The sequence below is a fragment of the Zalophus californianus genome, chromosome 16 (genome assembly GCF_009762305.2).
Source record: "Zalophus californianus isolate mZalCal1 chromosome 16, mZalCal1.pri.v2, whole genome shotgun sequence".
NCBI lineage: Eukaryota > Metazoa > Chordata > Mammalia > Carnivora > Otariidae > Zalophus > Zalophus californianus.
In genome coordinates, this window is record NC_045610.1 from 24,004,650 (window position 1) to 24,027,843 (window position 23,194).

At 42.7% G+C, this 23,194-nt stretch overlaps 1 protein-coding gene and 1 pseudogene across 11 annotated transcripts in view; both read left to right on the top strand.

Moving 5' to 3' along the window:
* The window catches only part of ACACA (acetyl-CoA carboxylase alpha), a 280,816-nt gene that overhangs the window by 36,805 nt on the left and 220,817 nt on the right, over positions 1-23,194 (top strand). For 7 of the 11 annotated variants that reach the window (XM_027626351.2, XM_027626358.2, XM_027626350.2 and 4 more), the window contains 2 exons: positions 15,902-15,948; positions 17,940-18,192. In XM_027626351.2, coding sequence (XP_027482152.1) covers positions 15,902-15,948; positions 17,940-18,192 — 300 coding nt within the window. Of the gene's footprint in view, positions 1-1,387; positions 1,693-5,048; positions 5,125-15,901; positions 15,949-16,129; positions 16,318-17,939; positions 18,193-23,194 lie in introns of those variants that run through there. The other 4 variants (XM_027626355.2, XM_027626356.2, XM_027626360.2 and 1 more) reach the window with 4 other exon arrangements.
* On the top strand, positions 14,778-15,157 carry LOC113939780 (annotated as a pseudogene).

The following is a 23,194-nucleotide window of genomic DNA, read 5'->3' on the forward strand; positions in this document are numbered from 1 at the left end:
GCCCTCCTTAATACCCATCACCCATTTAGCCCATCCCCTGCCCACCTCCCCTCCAGCAATATGCCCAATTATCTTTAAGTTCTAACTTTCCTCTGTTCATTGACAGATGCATCCAATGACAGACACAGTTATTGTGAAATACGGTTCACTGCTCTGTAAAGTCCAAATCTTTCCAAATTTTTGTTTCCAGTCCCTTTTAAAGTAGGTTGGTAAACTCTTGGAGAAGCCACCACCTAGGTATTATAAGGAGTCCTAGGTGAATATTACTCTTGTTGACCAATCTTCCCATCTTTCTGCCTCTGCTTCTGCCCAAGAACTTCTGACCTCAGTGTGTATTTCTACCCTAGTCACTTTTTGCCCTCTGGCATAGAACTTCTTCCCACCAAATCATCATTCACCATACCTCTCCAGACCTTTAGCACAAGCCTGTGTAATGATCAGGAAAGTACTCTGGGTGCTTCATTAAATTCTTGTAAGGGGTTAAACTCACCCCATTGTTCTGAAGTGCAATTTTCTCCAATTTTCTTTCTTTTCCACTCAACAATTGTATTATATACTCGGACTCTTTCCTGTTACTATTACTTTTCAGCAGCCACCATGTCTTACTATGAAGTAACTGGCAAAGCTAGAGAATTGGTTGGCTCCTGTTCAATGACTTGGTGTAACCACAATGGAGTTTGGGAGGCAAGTTCCAATCCGAGAAATCGGGAATTTACTGCCCTCTATTTTCTCTGCTCAAGGCAGGCAGAAAGGACTGTTGTCCATTGGCATTCTGCCCTTCTTACTGAGCTTCCTTTAGTGAGGCTTTCCCTCAATGCTCCAGGATCTTGCACCTCAGAACCCTTTGGGGTGGGCTGCTTTGGGGCTGCTGAGCAAGCCGAGGGACTGGTTGTGTTGTTCCAGAATAGGGGTTAGTTAGCCTGTGCCAACTTGGAAACCAGCCTGTGTGATCCTGGGTAATTCTTGGATGCAATGTCCATCTCTTCAGGGGGTTAGTGTTGAAAACCATAAGGTCCTTCCAGGCCAGAACACTGCCTATCCCGCTCAGCCCTCTTTGGTTCTGGACTCCCTTCCGGTGCTGCAAGCCTGCCGGCCCCTCACTTTCTGCGGCCCGGGCGCCTCTCTCCCTCCTGGGAGGTGCACGTGGGGCCATTTCCCTCACCCCCCCGCCTCCGCCGGGAGGAGGAGAAGGCAGGCTGGCCCCGCCCCCACCTCCGGCAGACGGGGCGGTGAGGGCAAGGCCGAGCGGGGGGCGCCACGACTGCCCGGGACCCGCCCGCCCTCTCTCCGCTGGGCCCCGAATGGCAGAGCGGCGCTCGGACCATCGGCATCGCCTCACGTCGCTCCGCCCCACGCCGCCCTCTCATTGGCTGTCGCCCGGCCCTCGGGGCCCGCGCCTCTCCTCGAGGCCGGCCAGACAGCGCCGCAGCGGGGAGCGGGGTCGGAGGTGAACGGCCCGGAGTAACCCCGGACGTAGTCACCTCATGGTGCTCGCACGCTGAGGTAGGGGGCGGGGCGGGCGGGGGCGGGGCCGCCTCCAGTGAGGCCCCGCCCCCCTCCCCGTGTGCCGGGCCGGCCTGGTGCTGCGCGCCTGTCAGCCATCGCCGGAGCTGCCGGCGTCTCCTCCCGCCCGGCACCGTCTCTACGCAGGGGCCCCCCGGCACCGCCGGCCCCCGACGCCTCCGCCGTGAGGTGAGGTGAGGGCCGCCTTAGGGCCTGTGATCCAGGACCTGGCGAGGCCGGGGCCCGGGGAGGGGCCTTGGCAGCTGGGGGTGGGGGGGGTGCCGCCTCCCATCTTCCGCCCGCACGCGGCCCGGGCTCCATCCCGTCCCAACCTGTGCCGGGCAGCCCAGCCCTCGCCGCAGCCCTGGGCCCTTGAGTTCCCCCTCTGCGGAGACGCGGAGAGGACTGGGGTCTCGGAGTAGGGGGTGGGAGTTCAGACCCCGGAACTGGGAGTCGTACAGCCCAGGGCCTCTAAGGAGGGACTGGGGTGTCTGCCGGGAGCTGGCCACCATCCCCCTCCCCAACCTTGGTGTGGGCTGATTCCTTCCAGACCTCTCTCCAGTCCAGCCCCTCGCTCGGCAGAGGGAGAAGACCCACGTGGGAGAGGGATGTGGAGGTCCAGTTGCATTGAAAGTCCTCTTACTCTCGCAGAGTGAAGCGTGGGGTGCAGAGCCCCTGGCTTCTCTGTCTTTGTATCGTGGTGGGAGCCAGGGCCAGGCGAGTTGTCCCTTGCCAGTTCTTGCTCCTGGGATTTTATTATGTTTTCTGTGAGGGACATAGTCAATGTACATGCCTATTACTCTCCTTCCCGTTTGCTATACTGATCAAGGGAAGGTATTGGAGATAGAACGCAGGAAAGTGTATGTGAAGCTAATGATTTCAGAGGGATGTGCGTGAAGGTCCTGCTTCGGTCAGTACCAACATTATTTTGGATTCGAAGACGGGAAAGTAAACGCTAGTGGACCTTTGGAATCAGCCGTAAATATCAGGGACTTCTGTAGGCCTTGTGGGTTTTATAGAAGCATAAGAATGTAACTACTCAGGTAGGAGAAATACTCTAATTTCAGATATTTTTTGTTTGGGGGTCTAAGTTTAGGATGGAAATCAAAAGACCCGAGGACTTCCTAATTTTATCTCTATTTAAGCAGTGTTTGTAATTTCCTAATGTGTGATGGAATAAACCTAATAATTTGGTCTTCATTCTTTTTTTTTTTTTTTAAAGATTATTTATTTGAGTGAGAGAGAATGAGAGACAGAGAGCACGAGAGGGTAGAGGGTCAGAGGGAGAAGCAGACTCCCGCTGAACAGGGATCCTGGGACTCCAGGACCATGACCTGAGCCGAAGGCAGTGGCTTAACCAACTGAGCCATCCAGGCACCCTTTGGTCTTCATTCTCAGAAGTTGGTCCCCTTGAATCTCTTTTCATTCATTTTTTTCCCCCAACCCAAAGTGCAGATTGAGAAGCATGCTTGGGTTACCTGGTTTCTTTTTCCTCAGGGAATAGGAATTCTCTGATTTGCTTCTTGTTGGGGATGCCTTGGATGCCTGTGATGAGAAGTTCCGTGCTATTTGACAGGCACTTTTTTTTTTAAGATTTTATTTATTTAGGGCGCCTGGATGGCTCAGATGGTTGGGCGTCTGCCTTGGGCTCAGGTCATGACCCCGGGGTCCTGGGATCGAGTCCCGCGTTGGGCTCCTGCTCTTTGAGAGCCTGCTTCTCCTTCTGCCAATCTCTCTCTCTCTGTCTCTCATGAATAAATAAATAAAATCTTTAAAAAAAAGATTTTATTTATTTATTTGACAGAGAAAGAGAGCCAAACAGGGGGAGTGGGAGACAGAGAAGCAGGCTTCCTGCTGAGCAGGGAGGCAATATGGGGCTGGATCCCAGGACCCTGGGATCATGACGTGAGCCCAAGGCAGATGCTTAACCAACTGAGCCACCGCCTCTTGACAGGCACTTTTAAGGGAAGTATTGTGGTCCTATACAGTAGGACAGCAGCTGCAGTGTCCAGGTGGGTGCCTACTTGCTACAAAGTAGCAAGTCTCTTCCCACTTCTCTTGCCTCAGTTTCCTTTTTTCTAATTATACACGACTGTTGTAAATCCAAGAATAATTAAATATTGTAAAGTGGTCAAATGAAAGTTGTCAAAGGCATAGTATTAATTTACAAATCTGCCTGTGTTTATTTGCGTTGCAGAAGTTTTGTTTTGGTTTCAAAGATTTTTTTTTTAAGTAATCTCTACACCCAATGTGGGGTTTGAACCCACAATCCAGAGACCAAGAGTCCCATGTTTCACCGACTGAGCCAGCCAGGCGCCCCACAAGTTTTGTTTTGAATCACCAGTGCAGAATAGAAATATATCAAGCATAAGATTTAATTGTTTTAAAATGGAAGGAAAGATAGGGGAAAGGTGGCATTTGGTTTAATGAATTTACAGTTGAGATAATGACTAGGTTATGTCAAAGAATATGTCATTGTGAAAGCCAGCCTCAGAAGTCTCTCATCTGATACCGACCTCGCTTAAATGCTGTGAACTGGTTCAGGTGTAGATCACTATGTAACATTCTATTTCCTTTTCAGTCAATGACTAGGAAAATTTTTTTTACCCGTCACACTGACTGGCTTAACAGGTCTGGGGCTAGTGTTTTTCTTCCTTTAAAAACATTTTTTTGATAGCTAATATCCTAATAGTCTTGGTCGAAGAAAGAAGTAAAATAAAAATTGTTGGAATTAGACATTGGAATTTCTTTTTTTTAATTTTATTTATTTATTTTAGAGAAAAAGTACACCCACCTGGGAGGGAGGGCCAAAGGGAGAGAGAGAATCCCAAGCAGACGCCCCACTGAACACGGAGCCCAGCACGGGGCTTGAACTCACGACTCTGAGATCAAGACCTGAGCTGAGATCGAGTTGGATGCTTAATCAACTGAGCCACCCAGGCACCCCTACCTTAGGAATTTTCTAGTCCAGTTTTCTACTCATTATGAGAATATTTTATCTGATACTCCTGTTGAATACTTCCAACTATAGGCAGTTCATCATCTGACCTAATGCATCACAGGGCAATTAATTTTTCAGAGTTCTTCATTATTTTCAACTTAAAACTATCTCCCTAAAACCACGTAAGATGCTGTAATTCTGAGGTGCCTGGGTGGCTCAGTCGGTTAAGTATCTGCCTTGGCTTGGCTTCGGTCATGATCTCAGGGTTCTGGGATCAAGCCCTGTGTCAGCCTCCCTGTTTAGCAGGGAGCCTGCTTCTGCCTCTCCCTCTGCTGCTTCCCCCTCTGTTTAGGCACGCTCTCTCTCTCAAATAAATTAAATCTTTAAAAAAAAAAAAAGATGCTGTAATTCCAAGAGGATTAGAAATGTCTGTTTTAACCTGTAAATTTCTCCGTCTCTGCCAGGTAATGTAATCTACAGTGCCTTAATACATCCAGGGGACTTGGGGGGCCAAAAAAAAAAAAATCAAGCAATATTTCTTCAAGGAAGATATTGTTCTTATCTTTGAGACTCTGGAAGGCTGCTGACATACCTCAATCCTGGCTCCCTCTTTTTCTGAATGCTGTTCTATGAAATAAGATTATGAAGACGGGGGGCACCTGAGTGGCTCACTGGCTTAAGTAAGTGCCTGCCTTCGGCTGAGGTCATGATCCCAAGGTCCTGGGATCAAGCTCCTCATTGGGCTCCCTACTCGGCGGGGAGCCTGCTTCTCCCTAGCTCTCTGCCTGTTGCTCCCCCTGCTTGTGCTCTTTCTCTCTGTCAATTAAATAAAATCTTTAAAAAAAGAAAAAGACGGGGCGCCTGGGTGGTTCAGATGGTTGAGCGTCTGCCTTCGGCTCAGGTCATGATCCCAGAGTCCTGGGATCGAGTCCCGCGTCGGGATCCCTGCTCGGCGGGAAGCCTGCTTCTCCCTCTCCTGCTGCTCCCCCTGCTTGTGCTCTCTCGCTGTCTCTGTCAAATAAATAAAATCTTTAAAAAACAATAAATAAAAACAAAAAGACTATGAGGACGAATTGACTCATAATCCCAGAGCTTTTTGAATTCACAAAATGGCTTTTTACCTGGAGTCCTCCAAATGTTTCTAGAGGATAATATTTGAAATAAGCACGTGGCTCCTGTCTCCTAGTTTTGTAACTCCAATGTTCATTTGAATGCCTAGGGAACACTCAGCCTGCAAAGGCCTAGTGTTTACACAGCGTTGTGTGCTATGGGGGTGGTGGATCCAAAACAATCAGAAGAGATAATAACTTTCCCAGCTTCATTGAGGAGGTAACTCATAGTTACACAGTAACACTAACAAGGGAATGACATACCTGTTGTCTACTTAAATGTTCAGGCAGATATGAGATAAGGTATCAGAGTGGCATGGAATTTGGTAAAGTTTTTTATTAAACTTATTTGAAAAGCCTCAGTTGCTAACATGAGTAATACATTCAACATAGTTCAAAATTTTAAACATATAAAAAGGCAGTTTCCCCCCCAACCTTGTCTTGCAGCCACCCAGTTCCCGTCACAGGAGACAAGCAGTGTTCTTAATTTCTTTTTTTTTAAATATGTTTTAATTTTTTAAAAAATATTTTATTTATTTGAGAGAGAGATACACAGCGAGAGAGCACAGGTGAGGAGGAGAGGGAGTAGCAGGCTCCCCCCTGCCCCCAGCAGGGAGTCCGATGCCGGGCTCTATCCCAGAACCCTGGGATCATAATCTGAGCTGCAGGCAGACGCTGAACCAACTGAGCCACCAAGGCGCCCCTTAATTTCTTATTATAATTTCTCAATCATTCTCAGACATACTGATTTAAAGTTGTTAATTTCTTAGTAATTATCAGAGATTTTGTTCATGTTCAAACATGCTCATCTATCCCCCTCTGCCAATTTTTAAAATATAAATTGTGCACACTTTATACACCATTCTTCACCTTTTGTTTGCTTAACATTATAGGATGAACTTTTTACATTTTTATTTTCATCGAAGTTATACGTGCACATAGTTTAAAAAGTTGTATCGTTTTACAAAGTTTGCTACAATCAAACAGCATTCCCTCACCCCCTTCACACTTTCATTTATTTTAGCTGGTATATTTATTACTATACCCTTTCATCTGTATATAACATTGTCTTGCTACCTCTTGATTATTCATTTTTAGACATTTCCTATTGATGTCCTACTATGGAAGATGAGCATTTGACTTTTTTTTTTAACTGCATCACATCTGGAGGCAACTCATGTCAGTTTGTCCTAATGGTGATATTTAAACACTTAGAGTGATCACTGTATTTCTCCATTGTAAAAGTACCTATTCCCCTTTGTAATTAATATGTAACCTGTGAGGTGTTTCTTTCTTCAGTTTTTCTTGTTGTGGTAAAATACATATAAAATTTACCATCTTAACCATTTAAAGATGTGCAGTTCAGTATTAAATACATTTGTAACATTGTGCATCCGTTGCTACCACCCATCTCCAAAACTTTTTTCTTTTCTTTTTTTTTTAAGATTTATTTATTTATTTGACAGAGAGAGACACAGCGAGAGAGGGAACACAAGCAGGGGGAGTGGGAGAGGGAGAAGAAGGTTTCCCGCTGAGCAGGGAGCCTGATGCGGGGCTAGATCCCAGGACCCTGGGATGATGGCCTGAGCTGAAGGCAGACACTTAATGCCTGAGCCACCCAGGAGCCCCTCCAAAACTTTTCATCTTGTGAAACTGAACCTCTATACCCATTAAATAATAGTTCCCCATTCTCTGCTTCCCCAACCCCTGCCAACCACCATTCTACTTCCTGTCTATATGATTTTGACTAAGTACCTCATGTAAGTAGAATTATATAGCATTTGTCTTTTTGTGACTGGCTTACTTCACTTAGCATAATATCCTCAAGGTTCATCCACATTGTATCATACTGCAGAATTTCCTTCCATTTTAAGGCTGAATAGCATTGCATTGTATGTGTATATCACATTTTGCTTATCTATTCATTCATTAGTGCACACTTGGCTTTTTCCATGTTTAAGCTATTGTGCATAATACTGCTATAAACATGGACGTACAAATATATGTTTGAGAGCCTGTATTCAGTTTTTTGGGGTATATATCCAAAAGTGAAATTGCTGGATTTTATGGTAATTCTATTTTTAATTTTTTGAGGAACCACCAGACTGTTTTCCTTAGTGGCTGTACCAGTTTACATTCCTACTCATGGTGCCCAAGGGTTCCAGTTTCTCCACTTTTTTCTGTTTTTTTGATGGTAGCCATCTTGATGGGTATGAGTTGGTATCTTATTGTAGTTTTGATTTGTGTCTCCTTAATGATTAGTGATGTTGAGCATATTGATGTGCTTATTGGCCACTCATATATCTTTTTTGGAGAAATTTCATTTTAAGTCCTCTGCCCATTTTTGAATTGGGTTTGAGTTTTAGGAGTTCTTTATATATGCAGGTTATTAATCTCTTATCAGGTACATGATTTGCACATATTTTCTCCCATTTTTTGGTTTGCCTTTTTACTCTGTTGATAATGTTTTTTGCTGTGCAATTTTTTTAATTTTCAAGAAGTCCAGTTTGTCTATTTTTTCTTTTGTTAAGCTAGCTCTTGGTGTCATATCCAAGAAATCTCTTCCAAATCCAGTGTTATGAAGCTTTTGTCCTGTGTTTCTTCTAAGTTTTATTGGTTTAGGTTTTACATTTAAAACCTTGATGCATTTTGAGTTAATTTTTTTAATATGGTGTTAGGAAAAGGTCCAATTTCATTTGTATGTGGAGATCCAGTTTTCCCAGCACCATTTGTTGAAAAGGCTGCCCTTCATTAAATGGTCTTAGCACCCTTGTCAAATATCATTTGACCATGTATGGGAGGGTTTATTTCTGGGCTTTCTCTCTTTTTTTAATTGAAGTACAGTTAACATACACTGTTATATTAGTTTCAGGTGTATAATATAATTCAGCAATTCTAAACATTACTCAGGGCTCATCATGATACGTGTACTCTTAATCCCCTTCACCTATTTCACCCATCCCCCCACCCACCTCCCCTCTGACAACCCACCAGCTTCTTGTCTGTATTTGAGAGTCTGTTTTATTATTTGTCTCTCTCTCTCTCTCTCTTTTTTTTAAAGATTTTATTTATTTATTTGACAGAGAGAGACACAGCGAGAGAGGGAACACAAGCAGGGGGAGTGGGAGAGGGAGAAGCAGGTTTCCCGCCGAGCAGGGAGCCTGATGCGGGGCCCGATCCCAGGACCCTGCGACCACAACCCGAGCCCGGAGCCGAAGGCAGACGCCCAACGACTGAGCCACCCAGGCGCCCTTTGTCTCTCTTTTTTTTTAAAAGGATTGATTCATTTATTTTTAAAAGAGAGCTTTCGGGTTAGAGAGCACCAGTGGGGGGAGGGGCAGAGGGAGAGAATCTTCAAGAGGACTCTGTGCTGAGCCTGGAGCCCTATGGGCTTGATCTCAGGACCTATGAGATCATGACCTAAGCTGAAACCAAGAGTCAGATGCTCAACTGATTGAGCCATCCAGGTGCCCCCATTTGTCTTTTTAAATTAATTTGTTTCTTAAATTCCACAAGCGTGGAATCATCTGGTACTTGTCTTTCTCTAATTTTACTTAGTGTTATATTCTCTAGGTCTATGCTGTTGTTGCAGATGGCAAGATCTCATTCTTTTTGGCCTCTCTGTCCTGTTTCCCTGGTCTATATATCTGTCTTTATGTAAATACTGCAGCTCTGTAGTAAGTTTTGTTGGTTTTTTTTAAAGATTTTATTTATTTATTTGAGAGAGCATCAGCGGAGAGAGAGGCAGGGGGCCAGGGAGCCTGCCATGGGGCTTGATCCCAGGACCCTGAGATCATGACCTGAGCTGAAGGCAGGCGCTTAACTGACTAAACCACCCAGGTTGCCCCTGTAGTAAGTTTTAAAAATCAGGAAGCATGAGTCTTCTAGTTTTGTTCTTTTTCAAGATTTTTTTGGCTATTTGGGGGTCTCCTGGGATTCCATATGAATTTTAGGACAGCTTTTCTATTTCTGTAAAAAACATTTCTACATATAAAATCAAGTCACCTACTCCCCTCTCCCCCGTTTTTAACATTTTCTATTTCCACATAATCTCTAGTTGCATTTTTTTCCTATACGTAGTTGTTTTTGATTCTTTCATATTGGAGGTTTTTCTCAGACTATATAGGAATCTTTAATTGCTTAATTTTAACAGAGGATGATTGAAAAGCTAATTCAAGATTATGTGAATGAGGCTGGTTGACTATTAACTTCCTTATAGGGTGATCTGGTGGGGCATCTTACTTAGTGAACTCCAGCATTACTTTTTGAGGTTTTTTTCCCTTGGTCTGGTTAGATTCCGCAAAGAAGGATCGTCTAAATTTCCCTCCTGGTTGGTGAAAATTGGGGAAAGAAGGCTAGGAGCTCTTACTCAATATGCTTACTTAATTTCTTCATTTTCAACATGGTGCTCTCCCCTTTACTGTTGCTAGTATCCCCCAGTCTAGAAACCTCATGTTCAACCCTCTCTAGAGAATAAATCTTCAGTCTTTTATCAGTATGGTAGAGCAGCGGGCACCTGGCTTTACTAGTTGGGAAGGAAATCAAAGGATCTGAAGCCTCTGAAACAAAATTTCAACCAGATCCTCTCTATTTTAGCTCCATCATTCGCTTCCATTTTCTGAACATTTTCAAGATTCTTTGATATAAAGTGTATTGATTATGAGTTTACCACAGATGGCTTATGATTTAGTTTCCCAGGTTTGTGTAGTCATTTATCATGTTTCCATCTGCTTTCCAAGAAAATTATCTTGCTGTTGTCTCCCCTGACTTTCTTTTGCAGGGTGGGGGGTTTTGGGGTTGGGGAGGAGATGGAAGTCTTTTGTGAATTATACCTTTAAAAAAAAATTCCTTTATTTTTTTAAGATTTTATTTATTTACTTGAGAGAGAGAGGGAGAGTGAACACAAAAGAGAGCAAGAGAGCGCATACCAGAGGGAAGAGAGACAAAGGGAGGAGAGGCAGACTCCCCGCTGAGCAGGGAAGTTGGGGACGGACAACGTGGGGCTCAATCCTAGGACCCTGGGATCATGACCTGAGCTGAAGGCAGATGCTTAACTGAGTGAGCCACTCAGGTGCCCCTTTACTTTTGTTTTTTTAGTAGGATTTTAGGGAGGAACAAAATGGGTATGTATTCAACCTACCATCTTTATCCAGAAGTTTGGCAAGGCTTCTTTAAAGATTTCTTGAAAGATGCAGAAGCTTTCAACCAGCTTCATCCTTGAAAAATATTCTATATCCATGGGCTGAGAAATGAAGAATAGAAGAGACAGTTACACAATGTTATTTTCTTTCTAAAGACTACTTTACTCCAAGGAAATATACTCTTGTTTTAAAAAACAACAACCAAAAAGCCCCCAGCTGCCTGTTGAAGGAAATTACCTCAAACTCTTGAAGCCATTCAGGTCTGGTATTTCTCATAAATCATTGTATTCTACAATCTGGATGTTTATTAAGTGGCTCCTTCTACATGGAGTGCTCCTTCCTCTCTGTCCTTGTTTATATCCCAGTTCTTCATTGTTAATGTCTTCCCACTCTGGGAAATCTTCCTTGATCCCTGTCCTCACCATTACCACCTCTAAGTTTGGATAAAGTATCTTTCTTTTTTGTATTTCCACACCTAGCAATTATTACACTACTATAATTGTTTCTTTAGGTATCTATAGCATCTTAGCCAGGGACCAAATCTTTTTTATCCTTCAGTATACATCATCCATCTCACCATTTGGGACACAAGTGCTTTTTGTTTTAAAATTTAAAACATGGGGCACCTGGGTGGTTCAGTTGGTTAGGCATCCAACTCTTGGCTTTGACTCAGGTCATGATCTCGGGGTCACGAGATTGAGCCCTGAGTCGGGCTCTGCTCAGCCCAGAGTCCCTTTGAGATTCTTTCCCTCTGGCTCTCTCTCCCGCTCTGCCCCTCTCCCAGCTCACACACCAGTAAGCTCAGGCATGCATGCTCTCTCTCTAAAAATAAATAAATAGATAAAATCTTTAAAATTTAAAACTTGCAGGAAAATAAAATGTGGTTTAAGAAAAGTCTCATGGTTACTGAATTAATACTAAAATCCATTTAAAAGTTTATCAGTAAAATGACAAATATGAAAAGCAAATTCAGTGATTCTTTTTGAAGAAATTTAGATGGAGTTACTATGACTTAAAAGGCAAGGACATGTTGTGTCAGCTTGGATACTTTTTTTTAAAGATTTATTTGTCAGAGAGAGAAAGCAGAAGCAGAGGGAGAAACAGGCTCCCCGCTGAGCAAGGAGCCTGATGCGGGACTCAATCCCAGGACCCTGGGATCATGACCTCAGCTGAAGGTAGATGCTTAACCGACTGAGCCACTCAGGTGTCCCCAGCTTGGATACTTTATCAGTGGCTATGAAAACTAATTGATGTCTCTTTATTAGAATCACTTGGAAAATAGTGTCACTTGAGTTCAAGGGAAACATCTTATGTAAGTTTGGTAAAATCTGTTCTGTTTTATTTAGAGAAATATCCCTGGGTGAAATGCAGGCTGACTCTTAAATAAGTGCATTAGCTATAATTAGCTTTATCCCATTTTCAGGCATATAGGGTATAGTTTGGGGGCCTTCTGCAAATATTTTGAAGAGTTTCTAATAGTTCAAGAACATTTTAAACACTTTCTTTTTTTTTTTTAAAGATTTTATTTATTTATTTGAGAGAGAGAGAATGAGAGATAGAGAGCACGAGAGGGAAGAGGGTCAGAGGGAGAAGCAGACTCCCCGCTGAGCAGGGAGCCCGATGTGGGACTCGATCCCAGGACTCCAGGATCATGACCTGAGCCGAAGGCAGTCGCTTAACCAACTGAGCCACCCAGGCGCCCAAACACTTTCTTTTTTTAATAAAGGAGAATTTGACAATTTGATCTAATGAAGAAAATTTTTATTTGGATAAGCAGAATGTACTACCCCTCTGTCTGGGGAAAGGCCTTCTTTTGGAGGTGGTGAGATAGCAGCTATATGAGCCTTCCCCAGGGATCACTTCCATTCTTTGTCTTCTTTCTAGAGAGAAGGATCTTAACCTGATTCATGGCAAGGGTGTGGGCGTCCTAAACTTGTATGCAAGCAGAATTTTGTGTGAGGGTGAATTTTTGTCAAGAAAGAGTCCATAGCTTTTATCAGATTTCTAATAGTGTCCTGACCTAAGAAAGTTTAAGAACCGTTGGTTTAGGTATTAAGTCACCGTGTTTGCTCTCTTGTGAGAGCGTAAAGTGGAGGGGGCAGGGAAGCAAGGATTCCTTGTGACTCTAAGACTTTTTTTGACGTACATATAACTGATAAAAAAATTCACAAAACAATATTCGTCCTTATAAAGTATGCTTATTCCTAACATCTTCTGTTCTATTTCATTTTTTAAGATTTTGTTTATTTATTTATTTATTTGTCAGAGAAAGAGAGGGAGAGATCACCAGCAGTGGGGGGTGGGGGGAGAGAAGCAGGATCACGAGCCGAAGGCAGACGCTTAACCAACTGAGCCACCCAGGTGTTCTGTTCTATTTCATTTTTAATGACTTTTTTTTTTTTTAAAGTAAACTATGCTCAACGCCAGGCTCGAACTCTCAACCCCAGCATCAAGGGTGGCATGCTCGGGGCGCCTGGGTGGCTCAGTCGTTAAGCGTCTGCCTTCGGCTCAGGTGGTGATCCCCGGGTCCTGGGATCGAGCCCTGCATCGGGCTCCCTGCTCAGCGGGAAGCCTGCTTCTCCCTCTCCCACTACCCCTGCTCGTGTTCCCTCTCTTGCTGTGTCTCTCTCTGGCAAATAAATAAAATCTTAAAAAAAAAAAAAAAGAGTGGCATGCTCTACCGACTGAGCCAGCCAGGTGCCCCTTCATTTTTAAAATGTTGGTTGTATACGGGCGCCTGGGTGGCTCAGTCGTTAAGCATCTGCTTTCAGCTCGGGTCATGATCCCGGGGTCCTGGGATTGAGCCCCGCATTGGGCTCCCTGCTCGGCGGGAAGCCTGCTTCTCCCTCTCCCACTCCCCCTGCTTGTGTTCCTGCTCTCGCTGTGTCTCTCTGTCGAATAAATAAATAAAATCTTAAAAAATAAAAATAAAAAAAATAAGTCAAATTCATGGAAAAGAATGTAGAATGGTGGTCACCAGGGGCTGGGAGAGGGGAAGTAGGGAGTGCTTGCTTAATGAGTATAGAGTTTCAGTTCTGATTAAAAAGCTCTGGTGAGGGGCTCCTGGGTGGCTCAGATGGTTAAGTGTCTGCCTTCGGCTCAGGTCATGATCCCAGGGTCCTGGGATCGAGCCCCGCATCGGGCTCCCTGCTTGGCAGGAAGCCTGCTTCTCCCTCTCCTACTCCCCCTGCTTGTGTTCCCTCTCTCGCTGTGTCTCTCTCTGTCAAATAAATAAATAAAATCTTTTTAAAAAAAATGTTAGTTGTAACCTTCTAAATTTATTTCTTACTGTTCTGCTTGGTGGTAACCCATAGTTTGAAAAACACTGGTCTAGTACATAGTTTACAGAATACTTCCATACACTCTCCGTTTTCACAGCAGTCCCCTGAGGTAGTGTATGACCTTTTTATTTTTACAGATGACGAGAATCAGAGATGTTAAGTGACTTGTTCAAGTTTGCACTGTCAATACTTGGCAAAGTCAGAATTTGAGTTTGAGTCCTAGGTTTTGACTCCAGCTCTACTGCACCTTTGGGTGCATCTGATTCAAACTACTTCCTTTTAGCTTCCTCTTCTCACCTCCTCTTCCCTACCACAACTGTAGGGAATAATACCAGCTTAAACTACATAATTGGGTAAATCCAGCTTCCTCAGTTAACATACCTGCATTGTCCCCAGTGCTGTTGCTTGTCATTTGAGGTCTTAGAAGTTCTGGATTTCTTCTCCACCCTATATCAGTGGTTCTCAAGCCTGGAGATATATCAGTGTCAGTCAGCTGTGAAACTTAATATTCAGATCTCTGGGCCTCCAGCAGTGATTCTGATTTGGTAGATCTGGGGTGGAGTTTAGACACTTTTTTTTTTTTAAGATTATTTATTTGAGAGAGAATGAGAGAGAGAGCACATGAAAGGGGGGAGGGTCAGAGGGAGATGCAGACTCTCTGCCGAGCCGGGAGCCCGACTCAGGACTCGATCCAGGAACTTCAGGATCATGACCTGAGCTGAAGGCAGTCGCTTAACCAACTGAGCCACCCAGGCGCCCGAGTTTAGACACGTTTTTAAAAAGCACCATGGGGTGGCCCAAAATGGAGGCCAGCCCTTGCTGGCGTTTCCTAAAACTCTGTGAGGAATGGCCAGTGGAGGAGACCAAACGGGCCAGGCATAGCACAGGCCTTTCCGGAGGGAGAGAATACTCAAGGTTGGAGCCTGAGGCCTGTGATCGGATGTATGAGAGTTTAGCATGGCTCCATTCAAACTGTTACAAACACAAGGACCCTTGCCCCAAAGACATGAGCTTCACTGGCCTGTCCACAGAAGAGTACAAGCTGATCCTGTCCACAGACATCTTGAAAGAGTTTAAGGAAATAAAGGAATGTGGAAGAAACTGGGAGAGAAGTTTGCCCCCAGGAATCCCAAGGAGAAGCAGAAGGCATGGGCTCAGTCCTTATCTCACCCACGCTCCTAAGCGTGGCGTCTTCTGGTTGCCATCATAAATAAAACTGCCTGATTCCCCTCCCCCCTCCCAAAAAAGCTCCACAGGCCTGAAACCAGTGTAACATCATGTGTCAACTATACTCAAATTAAAAATAAATAAGCTCTATAGGTGATTGTTCTACATAACCAAAGTTGAGAATTTTTACCCTGGAGACATATAAATTGTTGGACATGGAAGGAAACCTAGGATTTGGGAAGTAGCTAGAGACTTCTTGATCCCTTAGAGTTTTAGGGATCTAAAGGGCTTTAGATTTAGTTTTTAGTTTAATTTAATGCAAGATCCGTCCCCTTCCTGGCTTCCAGCCTTATATGTGGGTATAACCATTTGGAAATATAATCAGAGTCTGAGTTCCAAGGGATCTAGTGGTTCTCTTCTCCCCACTGCCTCTTTTTTGATGAAATGTTGGCTATCATAGGGTTGGAATATGTTCATCGAAGTATAGAATTGGAAGAGGCACCTCATGAAATGGTAAGCTTGGATTATTGTTTAATACTCAGGAAAAAACAAAGTCTTTGTGTAATGCTTTTGGTTTGTAGATATGAATAAACAATAGTTAAACAACTGAACTTTATGCTTCAAATTAAACAATAGATTTGATCAGAAAAATGATACTTTGAGTACTATGTTTTGTATTATGCTGAGCAAAACAGGAATTGCTAAAATTTGGGTTTCTTAAAAAATAAAACCACTTCAAATCTCTCTCTTTCTCTCTAGTTCTTTTTGGAGGTGGATATCTGCTCAGACAGTAAGAATTATAAGAGGTCAGTTACAAATAATATTCTTTCACGTTTACAGTGTGATAAAAATTTCATGTTCATGTGCTAAAATATTAAACTGTAGGCATTTATGTGAAAAGTTGCCTTCTACAAAAAGAACATAGGCAGATTTAGGGGGGGGCTAACCTGAAGTGAATGGTCTGACTGGTAGTATTCCACCCCCCTTTCTCTTTAATTCAGGACTAGATTCAGTGGAAGTGGGACGGGCTGTAGAGTAGTTTCTAGAGTGTCTGGACATCTACTCAGTGATTTTCCATACATGACCTCTCTTTTCTGGTGCTTTGCAGGCTTGTGCCCGGGGATGCCATTCAGTAGAATTGCTGGTTGGTTGACAGGCTCTTTAGCTGCTGACAAGTGAGCTGCTTCCAATCTTTGCAACACTTCAGGGGAGGCTGCCTTCATGTTCTTCTTAACTAGGAAAGAAAAATTTTGAAGTTGACCTTATGGAGCCTCTCATATATTAGTTAATCATTTCTTCTTTTCCCATGGAATCAGAGAATTGCTCTTTTCTCATGAATTTTATTTTTTTGTGTAGTCATCTAATTTCAGTCAGACTCTAAACTAGACCATGCCCCTGAATGCCTTGTTTATTTCTCCTGTGAAGAAGGCAGCCATTATTTTCTGTGTTAGTTGAGATGGAATTTGGACTTCTGCGGGGGTGGGGAGGGAAGCGGGTCTTTTTTTTTTTAAACTTGATTATTTACTACTCTGAAATGCGAAAGTAGACTTTTTTGTTGCTGTACCTTTTGGTGTTCTTCAAAGTGGTCAAAGTGTTGGAACTTTCCCTCCCTCTTTCCCTCACTTTGTCCTTCTTTTCCCTTTTTCCTTCCTTCCTTTTTTCTCTTTTTAAATGATTGGTTTTCTTTTAGATTTCTGGAAGTGATTATCTTAATAAAATTTGGAGACATTTAAAAATTATTTTAAAGAAACCTAGTGGGCGCCTGGGTGGCTCAGCTGGTTAAGCGACTGCCTTCGGCTCAGGTCATGATCCTGGAGTCCCGGGATTGAGTCCCGCATCGGGCTCCCTGCTCATTAGGGAGTCTGCTTCTCCCTCTGACCCTCTTTCCCTCTCGTGCTTTCTATCTCTCATTCTCTCTCTCTCTCAAATAAATAAATAAAATCTTTAAAAAAATAAAATAAAAAAAGATCCCTAACAAGGGGCGCCTGGGTGGCTCAGTCGGTTGAGCAACTGCCTTCGGCTCAGGTCATGATCCTGGAGTCCCAGAATTGAGTCCCGCTTCGGGCTCCCTGCTCAGCGAGGAACCTGCTTCTCTCTCTGGCCCTCCTCTCTCTCTCTCTCTCTCTCATTCTATCTCTCTCTAAATAAATAAATAAAATCTTAAAAAAAAAAGCCAAGAGCAGACATTTTTGGATGAATTTTTAACAGATGTAATGAAAAAACTCATGAGGACAAGATTCTTTTTCTCTCTCTCTCTCTATATCAGTGTCAATGTATTTTATGTGTATATATTTATACAAAAATATGTGTAAAATTCACAGCCTCTCACAGTGTACAGTTGGAACGAGGTGACAGTTGTATAGTTTACTCTAAATACCTAGTTTGAAACGACCACCACGCTCCGCAAATCTTTTCCTGCATTGCTCCCTAGTATTGACAACTGAAGTCACAATAGCATGAGCAGTTTTCACCTACTGCAAAGGTTTCTCCATTGATCATAATTATTTCTTAGACATTACCAAATTGATAAAGAGATTGGGAATGCCTTATAGTTTTTTGAGAGAGATTTCTTTGAGGAAAAGGGAGCTAATTTTAAGTTTTTAGGCATGGTTATCATGATCTGGATTTTCCTCCCTTGTAGAAAACAGAGGCCCTGAAACAGATAGCCAGAGAAACTAGTTCTCAAATTATATGTTGCTTCCAAGTGCCAGCTGTAGTATATTAGGTGTAATCTATGTTTGTCCTCTGATATAGGTTGTTATCCATAACCTGCTTTTCTCACTCATTTTCTTCATAGCTCTGAGAGCTCATTTTGAAGGAATAATGGATGAACCATCCCCCTTGGCCAAACCTCTGGAGCTGAACCAGCACTCCCGATTCATAATTGGTTCTGTGTCTGAAGATAACTCAGAGGATGAAATTAGCAACCTGGTGAAGCTGGATCTGCTGGAGGAGAAGGAGGGCTCTCTATCACCAGCTTCTGTTGGCTCAGATACACTCTCTGATTTGGGGATCTCCAGCCTACAGGATGGCTTGGCCTTACACATAAGGTAAGACAGAAATTTAATGTTTTACTTATTTAACATGACCTATGGGTTTCACTGATTTTGTTCTGGAAAGAACAAGAATAATTTTAGCCCAGGTTGTGCCACCTTTTCCTGCATCACTGGACTTGAAGCTTTTTTTTTTTTTTTAAGATTTTTTTATTTATCTATTTGACAGAGAGAAGAGATAGTGAGAGCAGGAACACAAGCAGGGGGAGTGGGAGAGGGAGAAGCAGGCTTCCCGCCGAGCAGGGAGCCCGATGCGGGGCTGGATCCCAGGACCCTGGGATCATGACCTGAGCTGAAGGCGGACACTTAACGACTGAGCCACCCAGGGGCCCCTGGACTTGAAGCTTTGATGAATAAATGTACTTTGCATGAAGTGCAATTTTCAAAGGTTGTCTTTTCCTAAATGTTCCTCTCAGCTTTTTCTGTTCTTTCTACATACTCGGTCTTTTAGTGACATCTAGTCAGTGAGAGGTTGAGGAATTTTGGTTTCTGTACTACTTTGACTAATGTTGTAACTATCTTAATGGTTGATAGGACTTTTACAGGGTTGGGCAAATTTATAGTAATCGTTCTTTGAAGTGCTTTCTCATGTCAGAAAGGCATATACTATTTCTGGCAGGGTTCGTCCTCAATAACAACCTGTGGCAGGAACAAAGGGTTGTTATAGACCTCCCTTTTTCTCTAGAAGTGGAATTCTTTATATGTAACCGAGATTGTCAGTGAATAGTAACACTGGATTATTCTTATTTATTGATGTTTGATTATACAACCAGTATGTGATATACTGATCTTTGGTCATTTGCTTTGCATTTCTTGGATTAAAGATCCTAGATTAGTGGTTCTTGGTTTTCACTGTACATCAGAATCACTTGGTGGAACCTTAAGAAATGAGCCCCATCTATCTCCAGAAATGAGATTCTGATTCATTTGATATTGGCTTGGTTTGGAGCTGGGGCATTTTTTTTTTTTTTAACTATCCAGGTGATTCTAATGTACAGCCAGGGTTGAGATGATAGGTCTAGCAGAGATAAACATTAGTTAGAGTGACTATTGCCGTTATTATCTTGGTGCTTCTATTATTAATGGATCATAAAATAATTAAGCTCCTTTTTATATACTCAAGATATAGATGGTGTAGTAAAATCCCATACCGGCTCTGGCTGAATGTGACTCTCCTGGGACTTTTGGGTCCTTACTTCTGAAAGATGAGGTAGTAAGTGTCGATGGACACCCCCATTTAGCTATGTGGAGGTCAAAAGAAAAGAGTTAAGCCAGTTGATTATGTTTTATGTCACAGATTCCTAGAACTGCAATGAACCTGAGAGATAATGTAACCTAATGCTTTTTATTTAAGCAGATGAGAGAACTGAGGCCTAACGAGGGGAAAGTAACTTGTCTAAGGGTGAATAACCAGAAAACTGGAATTCAAAGTCAGGTGCCCTGATTCCATTTCAGTAACTTTTCTACTCTACTTCCCTGACAGTAAAAATATCTTAATTATTTAGCTACTTTAGACAAAGTTGGTGTTCAGGAGTTGATGAACAAAGATTTCATCTAATCTTTGGGCTAAAAACATGAATAGAGGGCAGTATTTAGTGGCAGATAAGAGGGGTCAAGTCTTTTTTAGGGGTCAAGTCTTTATGTAAATATTTTTTATAACTTTATAGATCACTTAATGGTTGACCTGAAGGCTAATACTGGTGGTAATATCTTACCCTTTGAGGTCATTTGTAAATGTGTGAGGGTTGTGATTGGTGGGACTGCAGGGGATACATTCCAAGACCCCCAGGGGATGCCTGAAACCACAGATAGTACTCAACCCTCTATATACTGTAGTTTTTCCTATACATATGTACCTATGTTAAAGTTTATTTTATAAATTAAGCACGGTAAAAGATTAACAGTAATAGCATAATAAAATAGAACAGTTACAACAATATGCTGTAATAAAAGTTACGTGAATGTGGTTTCTCTCTCTCAAAATCATATATCAATCTCATCCTTCTTGTGATGATGTGGGAGGACAAAATGCCTACGTGATGAAATAAAGCAAGGTGAATGATGTAGGCATTGTGATGTAGCTTTAGGCTACTATTGACCTCGTGATGTGTCAGGAGAAGGATCATCTGCTTCTGAACGGCAGTTGACTGTGGGTAACTGAAACTTTGGAATGTGAGACCACAGATAAGGGGGGACTATTACTGTACCCTTGCATTTAAAGGACAGAGGACCGGGGCACCTGGGTGGCTCAATAGGTTAAGCGGCTGCCTTCAGCTCAGGTCATGATCCCAGGGTTCTGGGATCGAGCCCCACATTGGGCTCCCTGCTCCGCAGGGGCCTGCTTCTCCCTCTCCCTTTGCCTGTCGCTCTGCCTACTTGTGCTCTCTATCTCTGTTAAATAAATAAAATTTAAAAAAAAAAGGACCAATGATTCTAAACCTTCTTCAATGTACTAATCTCACATAGCCAAGAATTGTCCTCAAAATGTCATAATGCCCCTGTTGAGAAAGACTGGGTTAAATCTAAATCCTTAAAGCCACATAGCACCTTGAGAAATTTGTCCAATTTGAGACCATGTGAAACAGACTATCCATTCGTTGGATTAGGAAATTGTGAGTTTGGCAATAGTGGCATAAACACCATTATAGGAAACTCAGCCAAACTCAGCCAATGATTTGCAAGGCAGCTTGTAGTTGCCAAGTTGTTCCCAAAGTTGATGTTTCTTCTTGCAGAGACTGTGTGCTCAGTGTTATGAGTGCCTGAGAATTTTTTTGCAAGCCCTACAGTTGGAAAACTCATGCCCATAGCTCATGGAAGAGCAATGGATTGAAGTGTGATCAGCACCCTGGGGAGGAGTCCATACCTGCTTCTCAGCTACTGGATGTTCCAAAATAGAACACGTGTTTTCCACTGATCCATTTCTTTTTCTTTTTTTAAAGACTTTTTAAATTTTTTTATTAGAGAGCACAAGCAGGGGGAGAGGCAGGCAGAGGGACAAGGAGAAGCTGACTCCCTGCTGAGCAAGGAGCCCAATGTGGGGCTCTATCCTAGGATCCCAGGATCATGACCTGAGCCAAAGGCAGACGCTTAACCGTCTGAGCCACCCAGGCATCCTCCACTGATCCATTTCTAAGTCATTTGTGGATATGGTATCCTTGGGGTTAATTTAAATTGAGTCAGATTCACTTGATATTAGAGAGATCTCTGTTCTTGCATCTGCCACCAATTAGGTATGTGACCACAGAGAATTCAGAGAAATTACCTCTTCGGACTCATTTTCCTCTCTATGAAAATGAAGATACTGGTTCAGATACTTTTTTTCACTCTTTGAACCCAGAGTTAGAGATTGGTTTAGGATTACCTTCCTGAATGAATAATCTAATCTTTTACAGGGGATATAGATTAAAGGGGCAGATGCACTCCTAAGAGGTGTTTACTAGAGGTCATCTAAAACCAAGTAATGTGACTGCCATAGTATAGGATGAGAATGGCCTCTCAAGTTTAGGGCTTGGTTTTTTATGCTAAATGAGAAGTCTAATGGGCATGATGGATAGGCAGGAATAGAAAATAGACTGCTACAGAGATGGAGATGACTTGCATCACATGTTTTGAACATCACTGAAGGAAAATCACTTTCTAAGCTTTATGACCCGGGATACCTGCCTGGCTTAGTCAATAGAGCATGCAACTTTGAGCTTGGGGTCATGAGTTCAAGCCCCATGTTGGGTATAGAGATAATAAAATCAATCAGTCTAAGCTTTACAACCCAAACATTTGAAAATAATGCCCTAAGAAAGTAGTTATAGCAAAAAAAAAAAGAAAGTAGTTATAGCTTGGTGGGACTATATAAGCCTCATTGTAGACCTGTGCTTTGGCTTTTTATTTTTATTTATTATTTTTTATTTTTTTAAAGATTTTATTTATTTGACAGAGAGAGACACAGTGAGAGAGAGAACACAAGCAGGGGGGAGTGGGAGAGGGAGAAGCAGATCTCCCTCTGAGCAGGGAGCCCGATGTGGGGCTTGATCCCAGGACCCTGGGATCATGACCAGAGCCAAAGGCAGATGCTTAACGACTGACCCACCCAGGTGCCCCACCTATGAATTATTTTTGACTCTTAAGAAGAATCCAAGTAGAGAGTTTTGAAGCTATTTTGTAATTAGAAATAATCTATAAAGTTTGTCAAATGATACCAGTCATGGAATACAAGCAGATAATATACTCAGTTGGTGATCATCTCCTAGATACCACACTCCTGGTCAGAGACCTTTTTTTTTTTTCTTTTTTCTTTTTTTTAAAGTAGGCTTCATGCCTAGCGTGGAGCCCATTGCAGGGCTTGAACTCATGACCCTGAGATCAAGACCTGAGCTGAGATCAAGAGTTGGATGCTTAACTGTCTGAGCCACCCAGGCACTCCCTGGTCATAGACTTTTAAAAAACACAAAGAGGGAGGTGGGTGGGGCATGGGTGCAATAGCTGAAGGGAATTAAGAGTACACTTAACTGTAATGAGCACTGAATAATGAATAGAGTTATTGAGTCACTATATTGTACACTTGAAACTAATAGAACACTATACATTTAATTATACTGGCATTTAAAAACATATCATAGAGCTGTACGGACCTTCATCCAGAGGAAATAGCAACGAGGTGAGATTCTGAGAGGATGTGTGAGTGGCTTTCAGCTTTTGCTCCCATTGGGTCAAGAAGGAAATTTAGAAATTTAGGGGACAAGGATAGTGAGAGATAAATCTGATCTATTGCTGTTACATCCTATCTTATTTTTCACATTATCTGTGAGAATTAGCAATCTTGTTTTCTCAGTGACTAATTAGAATAATAGTAATAATAGGTAAGTTCATCAAGTGCTTTACTATATGCTAGACAGTCCGCTGTGCTTTACGTGGAGTTCCATACTTAATTTTTACAACAACCTCATGAGGTAAGTAATGTACTGTCATTACCCACGATTTATGGATGGGGAACTGAAACACAGAT